Here is a 17,390-nt window from a genome sequence, read left to right on the forward strand (position 1 = left end):
TTTGATCCTCCCGCTGCGCGCGCACGTGCCGTGCATGTGCGCCTTTCTGAGTCTCGCGCTCTTCTTTCCCCTCTCTCTGTCTGTGCATGCGACGGCCTCTGTCCTTGACGTTGTCCGTGCGCCCCTGGACGCTTGTATGTGTGTGTGTGTGTGTGGGCGTGCTTGAGTGTACGTAAGTTTCGTTTCTTCTTAAATCTGTGCGCAGGCAGATGGGTGTCTGCAAATTTCACTTCTTCCTCTTTTGAGCTTAACTAAACCAGAGCGTCGCTCCCGTCTCTTTGTGCGCCTCTCTCGGCGTAGTTGTGGTGGTCTCTCTCTCTCTCCCTTTCCTTGCCTCCAGCAGGGGAGGCGCGAGGGTGGGTGGATGAGAGGAGAGGGCAGGAGGGATGTGAGGCGGACTGCAGTTTCCGTCGCACCCTTCTGTCCTCTGCTGTGCTTGTTCGTCGTTGGTGTTGGGGTTTTACTTTTCTCTTAAGGACACGGCAACGGGAAAGAATGGGTGACGGCGAGTCAAACACCTGCAGACGCGCGCGCACGGAGTCAACTGAGTCTTTCCCCAGTGTGCCTGCGTGTGCGCTTCTGTGTGTGTGTGTGTGTGTGTGTGTGTGTGTGCTGGTAGTGATTCTTCTATTCAATTAAAGTGTGGCACTGGGGGGAGGGGGGAGGCGTTGGCTACGTCTCCACCACCTGCAGACGTTGTAGTGGAAATGAAAACGCACGAGAGCAGTTGCGCCAAGGAACGCCTCAAAAGGTCTCCTCCTTCCCTACAGCACGCACACGAACGCATGAGATCTATCACGGTCATGCTTGCGCACGTGACTGTGTCCGGCGCTGGCAGGTGCCTTCGCCTTGTCCTCTTCCGTAGAATCGCGTTGTGTGGCTGCCTGCGCGAGCGGCTTTTTGCCTATCGCTACACCTGGCGAGACGGCAAATGAGGAGGGACTCACGCTCGGAGTCGCGATGGACAGCAGCTTTGTTTGTTTCTCACAGCGCCAGCTTGTGCTGCGCAGGTAATAACTCGAAGGGGTGCCGTTTGGGTGTGTGTGTGTGTGCGTGTGGAGCCGCCTCTCTTTGCTTGTGCATCTCAAGTCGAGTTCTCTTTTCCAGCACTTTGACTGCATCTGTACGCATGACTCAGTGGTGCTCTCGCCCTCCACTCCTATTCCTTGTACGCGGTGTGCTCCATTACCTCTTCTCTCTCTTTTCTCCTCATTCCCCCCCCCCCCCCCCGCACACGTGCGAAGAAGTACATCACTGCCCCGCTGATATCCAAAAGAGAGAGAGGACGATGCGCACGCTTCCTCTTGGCGTCCTTAGCCGCCGCCTCTCGGGTTGGTCCTGTGTTCACTTTGCGGCTGCGAGGCCGTTGATGGGCGCAGGTGTTGACGAGACAGTCCGGCGCTTCTACGCTACGAACACGTCAAAATCGCCCAGCGCTTTCTCAACGGCGTCTGGTGGCACATCCACTGAGGCTCACACTCGAGAAACCCTCGCCGCAAGAGAGTCTGCCGCTTGTTTTCACCTCACCAATGAGCCCAGTGCAATCACGAGCGGTTTGACCGCAGATGCAGCAGGCGCATCCCCGCCTCCGCCCACTTCGGTGTGTGGCGCTGACAGCAGCACGGCGATACCAACGGAGGCGGCCTTTCCTGTGGCTCCTCCCCCAGGCGCCAGCAGCGGCGGTTTGACGACGCCAGACCCGGAGCCGGTACGGTGGGTTCAGCCAGTTAACCAAGACCTTGATACCCTCCCCATCGTGGATGCGAAGGGTGAATACATCGTGTCCCGCGTGCAGTGGCCGATCGGCGAGGTGGCCTACCGCACCCCTGCTCCGGTTGACGACAAGCTAGCCCCGCGCTTCGGCTATAACGTGGTGCAGGTGCGCAAGCACGTGTCATGGTGGAAGTATAACCAAAAGTACCCTCGCCTCTCCATTGCGTACATCAACATCCAACTTCTCTTCATTCTTGGGCTTGCCTGGCTTGTTGCCTTTCTCACCACCGAGTACCGCCGAGCGATGGAGGCGATGCGGACGCCTGGGGCGATCGTCGGCGAGCACCGCGGCAGAGGGCCGCCTACGAACAGCACGCAGAGGATCTCCTTTGACAAGCAGGAGATGAATGCGCTACTTGACCAGGCGCAGAACAACTGGTTCGATGGCAAGGCAGAGGCGTCCTACGTGGGGTCGAAGGAGTACAAGATGAAGAAAATCCCGCGCCCGAAGGAGTTCTCCACTGATGATTTCCGAAAGCGATAGGGCACACTAGACGACGCCGAGCGAACCCACAGTAGCGACAAGGAAAAGGGCCTCGGCGCGTGTTGTGCGTACGTTGCACGCCTCTGTTGTTCATGACAGCGGCGGTTCGATCTCTTTTTCGTTTCACCTCTTTCGAAGTGCCTCCCGATGGCGGTGGGGGGTGGGCTGACACGCCTCAGCGCGCGGCATCCTGTGCCCCGTACCCCCACGCCGTGTGTGGGGAGCCAGGCCGCCCCCCCTGCCAATGCCGAGCCGCCTCTGGTGGTGGCTGGGCCAGGGCGGTGTGTCGCTGCGGATGTCGGCGGTGTGGTGCTGGGTGGCGTGGCGTGGCGTGGCGGCTGCCTGCGGGGGCGGGCGCGTCTGTGCCATGCATGTGATGGGCTGAGCGCCCGCGTGACCCGAGCGTCTCTCGCCCGGCCCTCACTGCCCACTGGTGTGGGGGCGTGAGGCACGCCGAGGGACGCCCCGGGCGGCGGCCGGCACGGTGGGGGGCTGCTGTGAGGGGTGCCTGCGGAGCGTGTGGCGGGCCTAGCCTGGGGCAGGGTCGGTGCCCAGGCCACTGGGTCGGCGCGCTGCTGTGCGGCGCAGTGGGGGTCGAGCGGCGTCTGGGCTGGAGCTGTGTGGCAGGGCGTGTGGACGCGTTAATGAAGGAAAGAGTCGATACCGCTGCCCTTGCACGGGTATGTGGCAGCTGCACATCGGTGGAGCTGCCAGTGAGCATTGGTGACAGCTCGCGCATTTCGGAGGCTGATTGGTTTACTGCGTCTGCGTGGGTCCATTTTCCCTGTCTCTCCTCATCTTTGGCATGTGTAGCGGCAGCGGGTGGGTCAGCCGCCGGGCCCACACGTCGATTGTTTCTCCACACAGGCAAACAAATATCAGTCGTGACTCATCAATGGCAGCACAGCTGGTGCATTTGTCCCCGTGGCGCTGTAGGGGAAACGATGAAGTTGACCGAACACGTGCGCGTGGTTACTGTACTCATGCGCGTTACTTCCTCCAAGGGCAACACGAGTCGCTTTCATGCTCAGCCGCAGTGGCACAGGTTTCGCCCATTATGCCGCTTCCTGCGAAGGGCTTCCCTCTTTTCCTTCAGCACCCGTCGTCTTCCTCTCTTCGCGGATTCGACCTGATAACCACGTCTCTCTCTCTCTCTCTCTGGTGCTCTGCGCCTTGTGCATGTCTGCCTTCCCGACTCTTCCGCTTTTTTCGACCCCAACACGCTCTGCCATGTGGGTGCTGGAGGGCTTAGTTCGGCGCTTTGTAGTGGCAGGGGGCGCACAGGCTATCCCTCCTCCCCTTCTGCGCTTACCTTCACAGCGAGGCACTTCCCCTCCCCCCCCCCTATGAGGATGCCGGCGTCCCATTCGCTTGCGTTGCCACTTTCCGCCGACTACGCGCATAACCCACGCGAGGGCTTCTCGTTCTTTCGGAGCAGTGGCAGCGGCGCCAGCCCTGCGCAGCCAGACGCCGCCAACACGACTACCTTGGACCGCTACTTGGATGATTTGTGTGCCTTCCTGCACAGCGCCAGGCTAATCCAGTCCCACCCGGACAACTATTTTCAGTTCATCCGGGGCGAGACGTGGGCCGCGTCAGGCGTGCACTTTGACCGCTCCCCTGTCCAGGCAGAGGAGCTCGCGTACACCCAGTCGCTGCTGAGCGCGTTCAGACCACTCTTGCATGGCGATGGCGCCATGGCGAAGCTGCGTGCGCTGGTGCGCGATGGTCCACCGACAAGTGCAGCGCAGTGCGTCGGTCCACTGACCGGCGACTTCCACACTTCGCCGGCTTCGTTGTTGCCCGCCAGCGCCGCCTCTCTGGCCCCACTTCAGGAGTTCTACGCCGCCACGCGGCGCTTAATGCTCGGCCGTGCACGGCGTCTTGAGAACGACGCCGCCGGTTTCACACTCTTCACAGAGGCTGAGCGGCTGGCCATCGACCGCGACTCCGCCAGTGCCCAGGCGCAGCGACAGCACGAGCATGACATACTCGATTTCGTTGTGTCACTAGGCATGAATGCGAAAAAGCAGCACGAGGTACGCATCATGCGAGAGACAATACGCGATCTGGTGCTGTGCTGCAACGCCAGCGTGGAACAGACGTCTGTGGCGCGATTGCAGGCAGGGGAAGCGGACAACGGGAGGGAGGGGGGCGGGGAACACTGCAGTGGCAGCGCTGCTCAGGTTCGCACGATGATCAACATAGGCGAGGGAAAGGGTTACGTGTCACGTGCAGTGGCTCTGTGCGACAGACTCCAGGTGGTCGGCCTCGACTGCAATCCCGCTCACAAGGAGCGCGCTATGGCGTGCTTTGAATCGCTCTTGGAGATGAGCCTCTCCTCACGCGATGGGCAACCACGCGTGAACCTACTGTACGAGCCGCGCGGCCACGTGGCGAGTATCGCCTGCCGCGTCGAGGAGAAGGTGGACTGGGAGTCGCTGCTGCATGGCCACGTTCGAACGTGCGCGGACCCGTGTTGCGAGTTATCCAAGAGATGCGGTGACGGCACATATGCGGCTACGGGACATCGTGCAGAGGAGCAAGGCGCTATCGCCGAAGGCGGTGCCGTTGCCGTGACGCGCACTCACGGCGACGAGACGGTGAAGTTAACCTGCCGAGTCTGCGCCAAGGTTGTTCGGCAGGAGTCTACCACAGTCATCATGAAGCACGTCTACAGCCATCTGCACGCTGGCACCTCGTCTGCACGAGCTTCGAGCGAGGTGGGCGGACTCAGTGATGCGGAGGAAACGTCAGCTCTGACGTCACCGCGCCCGTTGCGCATTCCCACATTGGCGGAGGTGCAGCAGTGGAGTGCATCGCTGTCCCAGCACGCGTACGTGGCGAAGTTAACGGAGCACTTCTTCACCCTCAGAGACACGGAGGGACGGAACCCTTCCATCCGCGAAGGTTCGACGCTGCTCAAGCGAGCCTGCGTTGATGGTGAGGGTGGTGCTGCACTGCACGTTAGCTTAAGTGAGGCCACACCAGGGTACCTCACCTTGGCGCCCCGAGCACACGGTGACGTGTGCAGCAGCACAGGTGGGGGTCGGCAGCAGCTGCCGCCTGTGCGGTTGTCTGTCACCCTTAAGCCCGCCTACACTGCTCGTGGCTATCGCGTAGTGCTGCTGATGGCTGTGGCAGAGACGGCCGCCTCCAGAGAGCCTCATTTGCCTTCGCCAGCTGGGGCGAGCGGCGCAGTTAATGGAGAGACCCAAAGTGCAGCGATGAGACCGCTGAGGCACGGGTGCGACGCAGAGCCTGGCTTGATTTCTCCCGCTACCGTGCACTCCCCACAGCTGTGGTCATACACGCAGGTGATCGCCACCATTGTCGGCTACGATGGTGGCGCGGAGAGCCACCACGTGTGCGTCGACCAGGAATGCAAGAAGCGCACGTTACGGCTCTATCGTCTACCGGCGGACGCCACAGCAGCATCCCAGGCTTGTGCACTTCAGTCCACGAGGCGTCACGGTTGCCGAATCGCTTGCATAGGTGATTGGGAGCTACCAGATGCGGAGACGTGGGGTCGTGAGGGTGTTGCGCTCATCTTGGCGGTGCTGCCGCCTGTTTTTCCCTCCACCCCTGCCGTGTACGTGCCTAGCGTGCGGAACACGGTCCTCGTTGGCCTGCACTCGTGCGGCGACTTGGGCTCGAACGTGTGCCGCATCTTCCGCAACAGCTCAGCGCGTGGTCTGCTACTCGTCAGCTGTTGCTGGCACGCCTTGACGCCGCGGGGATTCCCTCTCAGTCACGCACTACAGCGCCGCGGCTTGACCACTAACAGCATCTCGCTCCTCCTCGCCACGCAGCCGCTGGATGCCTGGTCAACGTCATCGCCCGAGGGCCACCGCAGCTCCGCCAAGCTTCTCTTCTTTCGCAGCCTCTTCAAGCTCCTGTGGACACAACTGGCGAGGAGGTGGGAGGCGGGGCGGAGAGACGCGTCTGCGCCGCCCACTGTTGGCTGCGCACACGTTGACCCCCTGAACGGCGGTGACGCATGCGCGTTCCCCGAAGTGCCGCCACATCTCGAACCGGCCTTTCTTCGACGAATCTCGCGCGACAAGGAAACGCTGACCTTCGCCCAGTTTGTGCATGCTGTCGCTGCCGAGTACGTCTACGCCGAACCTTACAAGGACACCCCGTACACGCCGTGGAGCGTTGGGCAGTACTGCACAGAGTGTCGAGCGACGCAGGAGGCGTATGTGCGGCACGCGCTCACGCAGGAGCGTCTGCCTGAGACAATGGGGGCGAGCTTTGAGCAGGAGCATTTTGCTTCCTTCCTCGGTCTAACAGTGCTGCGCATGTGGATGTGCCACCTGGTCGAGTCGCTGCTCCTGCTGGATCGCACCCTCTACTTGCATGAGGAGCTGTCGAAGTTCGATACCCATGGGGCAGAGGCACCAGCAGCCGGGGCGGAGAGTAGCGCAGTGGCACTTGTGCCGTTGTTTGACGGCGCCCTGTCGCCCCGTATGTATGGCGTGCTAGCCCGTCGTGGCGGATCGGCGTGAGCCCAAGATGTGCTTTCCTCCCCCCTTAAGCAAAGCTGCTGCATTCATGACTCCACTGAGCACTCGCATCGCTAACTTACTCAACCCAGTCGTCATCGCCGCAGCATCACCACTTTTGTGGAGTAGCTTAGTGCTGCCGCTGGCGATGCGCTTGACTGACGAAGAATCGCGCTAATCACAGGCAAAGAGAGATGATAAAGGTCTGACGTTTCTCCAGGAAGAGGTGGCGCCGCGGAGTGAAACTTTGCCGCCACTGTCCCGCTGCCGCTTCCTGGTGTCTCTGGTAGCTCGTTTAACTGCATGGAAGGGGTATCTTCATTGCAGTCGCTTCGTTTCCCCAGCCGGAGCCTTTCTCAAGCATAGGCGTGCCCCACTGAAAGTACAGTGACCACCTTACGGATGTCAGCTCGTCCGTGAGCAGCCCCTCCTCTCTGCCAGATGTAACTGCGGCGGTGTCTCTGACTCTCGCCACTTGGGACGCTCCTTCCTCGTCGCTTTTTCTTCCTCGCCCTCCCTCTTTTCATCACCTCGGCTCCGCCACTGTGGCGGGGAAGGCGGCACTCACCTCCCACGTGAGGCTTCGTGGCGGAAGGGAGAAAAGGTTCGCCACTTGGCATCCTCCAAATGTGCCCCTTCTCCTCTCCGCCATTGTTTCCCTGCTTATCTGCCTGCCTGTGACACGTTGCCAGTAGAGGGACTGTCCTTGTGCGACCCAATGTCTCCACCTGTGCACGAGCGAGGGAGAGCGGTTTCCCCCCTTCTCCTCTCCGCATCCATCGGCGCTTCCTTGTGCCTAAAGCTCGTGGTCTACTTCGTTAGCTCTCCGCGGAAGGAGTGCGAGCGCGGTGGTGCTGGAGCTCTGCGGGACGGCGTTCCTGCTCGGCCTCGCCCGAGAAGATCTGCGACTGGATGCCTTGAGCGACGCGGTCAGCATGCGCTTTTTCTGGCTATACTGTTCGCTTGCCATACAGACCCACGTTGAGCAAGCAGTAGCTGACGCTTCAGGGTCTGCTTTACCACGCGTCTCTCCGTCACTGCTCCACTCTCAACTCGCAGGACATGGGCAACTTCATTGCCGCATAGCCTTTTGTGGCGAATCCTTTCACCGCAGCGGCGGTTATCGAGGTGCGTGAGCGTTACGTCGGAAAAGGGCTCGAGTACACGTGTATTTGTGCGCCTGGTGGCCAGAGCCGCTTCCGCGCATCTGCGCTCACGCCCGGCTCCGTGAGGGCAGTTTTCACTGCATTTCTGAAGTTGGAGAAGACGGCTGGGCGCATTGTCAAGAGTGACGCGATGATCGCAGACACCCCCGCCGAGTTGTCTGAACGCGAGCACATGGTGTTGAATGCCCGCGGAGCCACACAGCTTTCTTGTACGATGCAGAACTCTGCTTCGCTAGGCATCTCGCGCGGTGATGCTAAGGGCCTGCAGCGGCGGCAGCAGTGAGCTGCTGGCGACTTTGATGGCGCTGTCTCCGCTGCTCCTGATGTTAGTGGCGCGGCTGGTGTGATGCTGCTGTGCGCGCGTGGCGAAGTTCGTCTGACCAGTGAAGCGTTATGCGGAGCGGCGACAGCCATGCGTGCCCCTCAGTGGTGCTGCGGCTCACTGGTGCACAGCGCAGCGCTGCACACCGACTAGTTTGGCAGCCGCATCTCTGCACTGGCGGTGGGTTCAGCAGTGTTGCCCGCAGCTGCTCGTCGGCTACGCTTCCTTTGGTGAAGCTGCCAGTTCCTACGACGGCTGTCAAAAGGCCCAAGGCAGCAGCGGTAGTTGCTGGGGTACCGTGTCAACGGTGAGGGCGGCGAGGCGCTCTTGCTGCCTCCAGAGAGGCTTACGGCCTCGCGTCCTTCGCTTTACGCCGGAGGGCTCGAGACTGTGCGCACACACGCGCGTCGTGAATCACCACCACGGAGCCGCTCGTGCATCTCTTCGAGCGTCTCGCAGCGCTGAACGTTGCGGAGCGTTGCGCTGCTGACGTCACCGCTGCAGGAACGCTGACTGCCGTGCTGTGGTTGGTACGGCCTCCTCGTTTCCTTTTTTTCAGTGATCCAGCGCGAGTGGCAAGTGGATCAGTTCGTCCGCGCCTCTTCCTGCTCGCTGGTATGTGGTTGCATACAACGCCGCCGCGGTACCAGGCCGGCATGACGATGGCCACAGAGCTGGTCGCTGCTGCGTGCACCGCCCTACACCGTGGATGATAGGAGTGGGTCATGAAACTGGCGGGGTTTCATGTGTACTTCAGTGACCTCGCCTCCCGTGATGCCGAGGTGACTGCCTAGACGTCGCCGTCCGCGAGTACGAGGTCAACGCCGGCGACCACGTCCAGCGTGACTTGCCTGTGTCAGTCTCTCCAGATGATTGTGCTGCGGACACGGATAGGGTGGTTCACCTCACTTGTTTTTAAGGCAGCTGAGGGGCGGTGACGTGCACGAGTGGGTTGATGTACGGAGGGTGCGTGTTCTTTTTACCTCTTTGTCGATGAGATGCGCTCCTGTCGCTGCTGAAGCGCTCTGTTGTGTGGTGTTCAGCCCCTCTGCTGCACCTCCTGCTTCCTCTGTTTCTCCCACGCCGCTGTTTTGACAGTGCGTGGTGCTGCGCCGCTGCCACACGTACCCGCATCAATACAAACCCTCTCCTTGTGGGTGATTTCAGCAACTTTTCTCGCCTTCCCTCCCACCCTTCCACTCTCCCACCGCTGCGCTGTGTGTGTGTGGCACACATCCTCGTGGCGCATGTGCAGACATGTGCCTTTCAGCAGACATGTACGCAGACAAGGCACGTCATGCCTCTGCTTTTCCCTGCTGCTTTCCTCCATCCATGACCACCGTACATCTGATGTCGCTTCTTATTGTCTCCTCTCTCATTCACCTGTTTTTCCAGCCCTCTTTGACGCACTCTTCATCACCCACACGCACCCACGCGTGAAGAGGAGCATCATCCACCATCCTCCCCGCCCCCCTCCAAAGTCTTTGGCTTTACCTCTGTCCTGCTCTTCTTCGTTTCGCCTCTTTCGCAGTGCCTCCCGATGGCGGTGGGGGGTGGGCTGACACGCCTCAGCGCGCGGCATCCTGTGCCCCGTACCCCCACGCCGTGTGTGGGGAGCCAGGCCGCCCCCCTGCCAATGCCGAGCCGCCTCTGGTGGTGGCTGGGCCACGTGCCCACGACGTGGGCTGGGCCAGGGCGGTGTGTCGCTGCGGATGTCGGCGGTGTGGTGCTGGGTGGCGTGGCGTGGCGTGGCGGCTGCCTGCGGGGGCGGGCGCGTCTGTGCCATGCATGTGATGGGCTGAGCGCCCGCGTGACCCGAGCGTCTCTCGCCCGGCCCTCACTGCCCACTGGTGTGGGGGGCGTGAGGCACGCCGAGGGACGCCCCGGGCGGCGGCCGGCACGGTAGGGGGCTGCTGTGAGGGGTGCCTGCGGAGCGTGTGGCGGGCCTAGCCTGGGGCAGGGTCGGTGCCCAGGCCACTGGGTCGGCGCGTGCGTGTCTGTGCTCGAGCATGTCGACTCCCTCCTTTACTCCCTCTGCATCCCCGTGTGTGCTTTGGGCGCTTTGCTGCGTGGCTGGCGAATGTCGGTCTTTTTTTTTGTTGCTCGTTCGCTGTTTGCACTTCCTCCCTCCCCCCTTCCCCGCCTTGCTGCCCCCATTGTCTCCTGGATTGCGCTACTTTACCGCGGTGTGTGTGTGTGTGTGTGTGTGCGTGTGGCTCTCAAGCCGTCACTCAGTTCCTGTCGGACTTGTTTCCCTTCTCGGTTCTTCTTGTGCGTCGGTGACAGACGATCTTTCTTTTTCCTCTTTCACCTGTGCCTCTGCGCGTGCTCATGTGGCAGTGTGGGACGTGAGTATGCCCCTGCACGAATGGGGGGAGGGGTGGGAGAGTGGGTGTATTCGTGCGCTTGGCAGCACTGATACGGCTGCTGCCCTCCCCTCCCTCCCATCACACAGATATACAGGACAGATGCGATGGCAGAGCCGCAGACACACCGGCACGCACGTCTACGCACACGCTGGCGCTGGCGACTTGGCTTCGCCTCTTGGTTCTCTTTTCTCTCTCTTTACCCCCTTTTTTGCAGTGGCGTTGCCCCATCACTTCTCTCATCATTGCCTTGATCTGCGTGCCGGGCTGCTTTCCTCCTCCCCTTTCCCCTTCCTCCCTCCTTCTCTCATGTGACCCAAGTCACCCACTCAGCTAGCATCTCATCTCCGCCCTTCAGCTCTCACTCTCTGCTTCCCTCGCGCGTCTGCCCTAGGCACTTCCTCCGGCTTCCTTTTCTCTCCTTTAGAGAGGCAAAATTTGCCACGTCGCTGCAGAAGACACGCGGCTGCACTGTTCGCCCCTCCACGTTTCGCTATGTTGTTTGCTCGTCTCACTTGGTTAGTGTGTGTGCCACTTCTCTTTCCTCTTGTCTCTCGCTCTCTCGCCCAACTTCCCTCCACGGCTGCACGCCTCTCCCCCTCCCCCAAGCCCACTCACACCCCTACTCGCACAAGCAGAGTTCCCCAGCCAACTCCACATCCCTGCCTTCTTCCCCTTCACGGCGCCCACTCACTCCACTCCACTCCCCCCTTCTCGTCTTGTGTATGTCGAAAGGCGAATAAAGGTGGATTGCGTGCACCAGGAGCGCGCGATGCATCTCTGCTCTTTAAGTCTCTGTAGCAGCATCTATTAGGACCCAAGCTTTCTCGCTCTCTTGTTTCCCCTTTGTGTCTGCTGCTCCCCCACACAACCGAGCGCGTGTGCGGCAAATTCGTTGAGCCTCGATCCCACCTTCAAACACGCAACGTGCTTTCCTCTTGAGGGGGCGGTCGAGCACAAGTGAAGGGAAAAAGGAGGTATCGGAGGCCAGCGCACGGGCGAATAAACGAAAAAAAAACGAGAGGGAGACTGCGATGGGCAGCGCGTGGCGTGTGTGAGCGAACCCCCCGACGTTTCCTTTTATTTTGTCCGCCGCTCTCTTTTAGGGAACTTTTTCCTTTGCTTTGCGCAGATCTTCGCCGCTACTCTTCTCTCCGTCCTCCTTCTTCCCCCCTCCGCAGCTTCCATATCTTTTCCGCGGCGCACCGTTTGCTCTCTCTCTCGTTGTTTTTTCCCCCCTTTCCCTCTTGTGCTGCTCTCGCTACTTGTGCGCTGCACCGTCTCTTTCCCGCGCCCTCTGTGTCATCTACTGCTCCGTTGTGCGCTCTTTGTGCCCTTTTCGATTTCTGGTCGTAATAAGTAGCCGTGGGTCGAGGAGTGCGCCGTGTTGACAGGTCGCGGAGGTGTACGACAGGGATCAGACATACAGAGGCACCCGCCTTTCCTGTACCTTCTGCTCGTTTTTCTCTCGCTGTGTGTGTGTGTGTGGGCGAGTGTGCATGGTTGAGTTACGTTCTCTCTTGTTCTGTTCCCCCCCCCCCCCCCGCTCTCTCTCTCTGTGTGTCTTCATTGTTCGGTTCTCTTTTCATTCCCCCCTCTCCCTTAATTTGTGTGTGTGTGCGTGTGTGTCCCCTGCCACGTCGCTTTCTCCACCTGTTCGCCTCGCTCTTCTCCAGACTTCCCTCAATTGTTTCCCCTCCTTTCTCCCTTGTGGACTTCTCAAAGTGCGCTCGCTGAGTGAGAGAGACGCGACGATAAAATCGGTGTCTGTCACTATGCACCAGCAGCCGTCAAGCAATTGTTGCAGCGGTGCCAGCCGCGTTGGGTCTACCAAGTACGCTCACTCGCCATACACTTATCGCACTAGCATAGACGATGGCCATTTTAGCCCAATAAGAGACCCCGGATGTCGTCAAGAGTCGGCGAGCCTCCCGGCGTATCTTAGCCCCAGGTCATTCAACAGGAGCACGTCAGCGCAGGAGGCGCCTGCGAACCCCGTGCTCAAGAGCGTACAAAACGAAAGCGCCGGACAGCAACTCTCTCAGCCGAGCACCCCGCTAAGCCCATCCAGTGGCGGGCAGGAGTACTCGCAGCCTATCCAGGTTGGTTCCGCCCCGAACGTTCACCCGCGGTACCGTCGCAGAATCAACAGTCCCATCACCCAGTGTGGCAGCAACGACAGCGGTAGTCGCAGCGGCTTCCCCAACACTCCACCTAGCAGCTTGCCTCCCAGATTCCCCTTCGCGCCGCGTGAGGACGACACGAGTGCGTTCGCTCGTGTTGAGTCCGCGCCGGTGCAAGGGCACTACAGCCCCCCGCAGTACGGGATGCCGCTCTCGGGTAGTTTTCGCAGTGCCGCAGTGGAAGTTGACAGAAGATCGCAGTCGCCGAACCCTTACTACACCGCGCAGGGGACTCCGCCCCCGCTGCCCCCTCTGCCGCCACACGTGCCGACCGGTATCCCCGGCCCTCTGTATGGTGCGCAAACTCCCAGCCGATGCGCATCGCCAACGATTGTGAATGGAGCGGCCATCTCGAGCTACGCCCCCGCAAGCTTCTCAGTGCCACTTACGATGGCTCCCGTGATGAACAGCGGGGGCAGCGAGAGCTACCACGGTTCTCTGGATGGTCGAGGCGGTTTGCAGTCACTCGGATACGTAGACCCTCGATCTAACCACTGCTTCTCTTCGGTGATGGGTTGCAGCAACGGCGCACACCCCCAGTCGTTCGTCCCCGCTAAGAATCAGAAGAAGCACCAAAGCGGCCCCTTTCCGGTGAGAAAATACCCTAATAAAAGCAACAGCAGCAGCAGCAGTAACCGCGTTGCCTCGCCTCCGCTTGGCGGTGCAGTCATGAGTGGTGGGCCCGCTGGGGTGACGCACAGAGCGGAAGCTCCGCTTTTCAGTGGGTCGTACGACACAGCCATGAAAACGCTGAGCGCCATGGCGGACGAGACGATGTCGTTTTCCAGCAAGTCAAGCAGCAGTCTGAGCAGCATCCGCGATGACCTACCGCTTTGCCCGAGCGATGAGGAGTGTACGCTGATCAACGACCGCAAGCACCAGAAGAAGTACGCCCACACATGCCGACTGCACCCCTGCTATCACGCGCACGTCGTCCGCCACGCGAAGCTGTTTAGGCACTCTCCTGGGCAGGTGCTGCTGCCGGAGGGGTTTTCTGCCAACATGAAGATATCCACCCATGCCTTGGCCAGTGTGAACTTTAGCGCCATTAGCCCAGAGGCGCCCAATGCGTACCGCATTTACGTGTCGCATGGCGAAAAGAGCTACGAGATATTTGGCGACTGGGCCTCCGTCAAGGTGCATACGCTCAAGCGATACCTGCATCAGGTGTATCACATCGCCCCAACCGCGCAGATCCTGTCCGTTTTGAAGACGGGCAATGCAATGGACGATGACATCAGCACTGTGAAAGCCTTCGGTATTGAGGAAGACTCGGTCATCCAGCTGCACAGCAACATCGAGGGCAGCACCGATTTCGGGCGAATTGGGATCTCCCTCGACGATCTGTAGGTGCCGTCAGCATATGTATCCACGCCTACACCTGCAGATACACACACCTCACTCGCCCATGCAAAGAAAGGTTTGATAACGGCAGAGGGTAAACGAGGGAGGCAGATGCGATGTGGAAGATTGCGTCGACCGCAGCACTCACAGAGGAGGAAGTGGGAGCTGCAGCGCTACTGCACGTGAGGTGTGTAGGTGTGTGGCTAGGTGTTGATGAGTGTGGCTTCTTTGGTCGAGCGCCGATGGTTCATGTGTCGGACTGCCTCTATGCAAACATGTTGCGCCAGGTTCTTCTTGCTTTCTGTTGCATATTCCTCTTGTTTTACTTTCGCCATTGCGCACAACGGTAATGAACGAGAGGGTCAAGCACAGACGCGGCACTTGAGCATATGTTTCCTCCTGAACTGCCTTCTGGCCCTGCTCACTCTTATGTGTTTTCGTTTGCTACGCTCTTCGCGCGCCTCTCCCCCACTGTCTTTCCTCTTGCCGCCCTCTGACGTCTATGTGCTTCTCGCTTGTGTGTGTGTGTGTGTGCGCGCAGGCGCGTAAGGTGGGGCCTGCTGCTCTTGTTTTTGTTTTTCTTTACGTTCATCCTCAGTGTTTCACCTTTTATCTTTCCATAGTTCTGTCAATGTGGTTACGCGTGTGAGAGCACTTGATAGTATGTCGCAGTCTCTGTCTCTTACCCTTCTTCCCCTGTTTATCTTACGGTGTGTGTGTGTGCGTTGGTCTGTGGTGGTTCTTATGCCGCCTTTCTCTCTTGTACTGTCTACATTGCTCACCTTTGTTTCTACCCTTGTACATAGTCGTGCTGTGCGTTTGTCTGCCTCTCTCTGCATGTATGTGTATGTATATGTATGTATATGTTTGTATGTTTGTTTGTTTGCAGGTACACCACATCTTTCTCTAGTAGTCTCAGTTTGGACTTGTTAGCCTTTTCGTCCTTCAGCGTTTGGCGGGGTCGAGACACTTTGACATCTCCTCGTGTCTCCGTGCATCAGCCGTAGCGTCGCTTTTGTTTTCTCTACCGTGCGCATTACGACGTTGTATCCGAAGTCAGAGGGACGGGAGGTTGACGCTAAGAGATGTACGGGGCGCTTGGATGTGTGCAGAAGCGAGTGTGAGATGGAGGTCCAAAGCAGGGCATGAGGGATGCTGTGAGGCGGGGATGCGTAATTCAAGGTAAATTATCAACTGCTTCGCCTCCTTTCTTTTCTAGCTCTTGCTGTAATGTGCTTTTGCTCAACATGAGGAGATTACAGACCATATTATCGTTTGTCTCTACGCGTGGTATGTGCGCCAAAGCCCTGAGCTAAACTGAGCAACCCCGCGAATGGGCTTCTCTGCCCATCTGTCTGTTATTCATTTTCTCCCGTATCCCTCCCGCTCACGTGAAGCGCGCCATACTCAGTGAACACTGAACATGGCTTGGAATCTTTCGGTAAGCTGGCTGTATACCTGTTTCCGAGGGGGGCTCGCAGTGCCTCCCGATGGCGGTGGGGGATGGGCTGACACGCCTCAGCGCGCGGCATCCTGTGCCCCGTACCCCCACGCCGTGTGTGGGGAGCCAGGCCGCCCCCCTGCCAATGCCGAGCCGCCTCTGGTGGTGGCTGGGCCACGTGCCCACGACGTGGGTTGGGCCAGGGCGGTGTGTCGCTGCGGATGTCGGCGGTGTGGTGCTGGGTGGCGTGGCGTGGCGTGGCGGCTGCCTGCGGGGGCGGGCGCGTCTGTGCCATGCATGTGATGGGCTGAGCGCCCGCGTGACCCGAGCGTCTCTCGCCCGGCCCTCACTGCCCACTGGTGTGGGGGGCGTGAGGCACGCCGAGGGACGCCCCGGGCGGCGGCCGGCACGGTGGGGGGCTGCTGTGAGGGGTGCCTGCGGAGCGTGTGGCGGGCCTAGCCTGGGGCAGGGTCGGTGCCCAGGCCACTGGGTCGGCGCGCTGCTGTGCGGAGCAGTGGGGGTCGAGCGGCGTCTGGGCTGGAGCTGTGTGGCAGGGCGTGTGGACGCGTTGAGCACCATAATATTTATGTTGGTATTCGTATCGGCCCACGCCCTCTCTCTCTCCCGCGTGATGCTGGGCTTTTGCATTGCTGTGTAGCCGTTACTCGCTCATCTTTTGCTTCCCACTCCTCGTCACACGCGTCGAACGTGTCTTCCCCTTTGTCTTTCATGGGAAGCACTCCTCTGTCGTTGGTGGGCGGCTGCAATGTGCGGCTTCGTGTTGGATGCGGCCCTCGTCTCTTCTTTTCGGTGCAGCTTCTCCTCCGCTTACGGCTGCCGGTGCGAGCGATGCGATGTCCAATGCGAACCTCCGCTGATGTAATTTTTTGTGTCTCCGCCGCCTCCTGTCTTCTTCCGCCTCCCCACCTCGCTTGTTCACTCGCTTTGTCCGTCTGTTGTTGGTGCTGCGGCGGGAGGCCTGCACGCCCCCAGGCTTGCACATGTGCACAGATAGGGACCTCATCGTAGCCAGTAAGAGAGGCGTGGAAGGCAGCATAGGTGGCAGTTCACCCTGTGGAGAGACGCCCGCCTACTCCTGCCTTCATCTTCAGCCTCCGCATCTCCTTCAGTTTCTCGTTCCCATCACTGTTGCTCTGTCTTCCAGGTGACTCTTTCCCTACGCCCTAATGCCCCTACTTCTCTCCCCTCTTTTCCGCATCTTTCTCGCTGCGTTCCCCATCCTGTGCACGCTGCCGTCATCAGCTCCCCTCTTCACGCACGCACACACACACGCACACAAACCTTTTCAAGAGAGGCGGGGCTCGTTTTGTATTTCCTCTGTTTCTCCGTTCCTTTCTTCACCCCGTAGAGCCATCTACCCCCCCCCCCCCCCTCTGTTGTCGGCTACACACGACACAGCTGTCGTCTGCCACCTCTCCGTTCCCCCCTCCCCATTGCCACCCCCCTCTGTTCCTCTCTTCACACGCTCGGTGTTCGCTGCGCTCACTGGTACGGCCTCTACCGATTCCCCTGGCCTTACTGATACCCCTCTTCCCTCACCGCAGCAGCAGAGCCGTTTCGCCAAACACGTCTACGTGCACCAGCAGTAGAGGAGGAGCTGCTGGTGCCTCTGTTCTCCATCCGCTTCATGTAGAGGCGCCATACGCCACATCGAGTCTTCGCCGTTGTGCTGTCGCTGCTGCTGCGCTTTTTTTCTCTTCACTCTGGACGGGAGTCGCCTGCACATACCGCCACTTCCACCACCTTCGTTTCTTTCCTCTGTCGCTCAGCTGTACATCCTCG

General features: G+C 60.0%; 3 protein-coding genes across 3 annotated transcripts; all 3 read left to right on the plus strand.

Annotated features, from left to right (window-relative positions):
• Positions 1 to 1,369: 1,369 nt before the first annotated feature.
• On the plus strand, positions 1,370 to 2,257 carry LBRM_17_1320 (conserved hypothetical protein; the record flags this gene model as incomplete). Its single annotated transcript, XM_001563848.1, has 1 exon — positions 1,370 to 2,257. One exon carries the CDS (start codon positions 1,370 to 1,372, stop codon positions 2,255 to 2,257), a length of 888 nt encoding a protein of 295 aa, XP_001563898.1.
• Positions 2,258 to 3,609: 1,352 nt separating this feature from the next.
• LBRM_17_1330 (conserved hypothetical protein) lies at positions 3,610 to 6,768 on the plus strand (the record flags this gene model as incomplete). Its single annotated transcript, XM_001563849.1, has 1 exon — positions 3,610 to 6,768. One exon carries the CDS (start codon positions 3,610 to 3,612, stop codon positions 6,766 to 6,768), a length of 3,159 nt encoding a protein of 1,052 aa, XP_001563899.1.
• A 5,350-nt stretch (positions 6,769 to 12,118) lies between these two features.
• Positions 12,119 to 14,152, plus strand: LBRM_17_1340 (conserved hypothetical protein; the record flags this gene model as incomplete). Its single annotated transcript, XM_001563850.2, has 1 exon — positions 12,119 to 14,152. The coding sequence occupies one exon, from the start codon at positions 12,119 to 12,121 to the stop codon at positions 14,150 to 14,152; it is 2,034 nt and encodes a 677-aa protein (XP_001563900.1).
• Between the last annotated feature and the right edge of the window lie 3,238 nt (positions 14,153 to 17,390).

Source organism: Leishmania braziliensis, chromosome 17 (assembly GCF_000002845.2).
Source record: "Leishmania braziliensis MHOM/BR/75/M2904 complete genome, chromosome 17".
In the NCBI taxonomy this organism is placed as follows: Eukaryota; Euglenozoa; class Kinetoplastea; order Trypanosomatida; family Trypanosomatidae; genus Leishmania; species Leishmania braziliensis.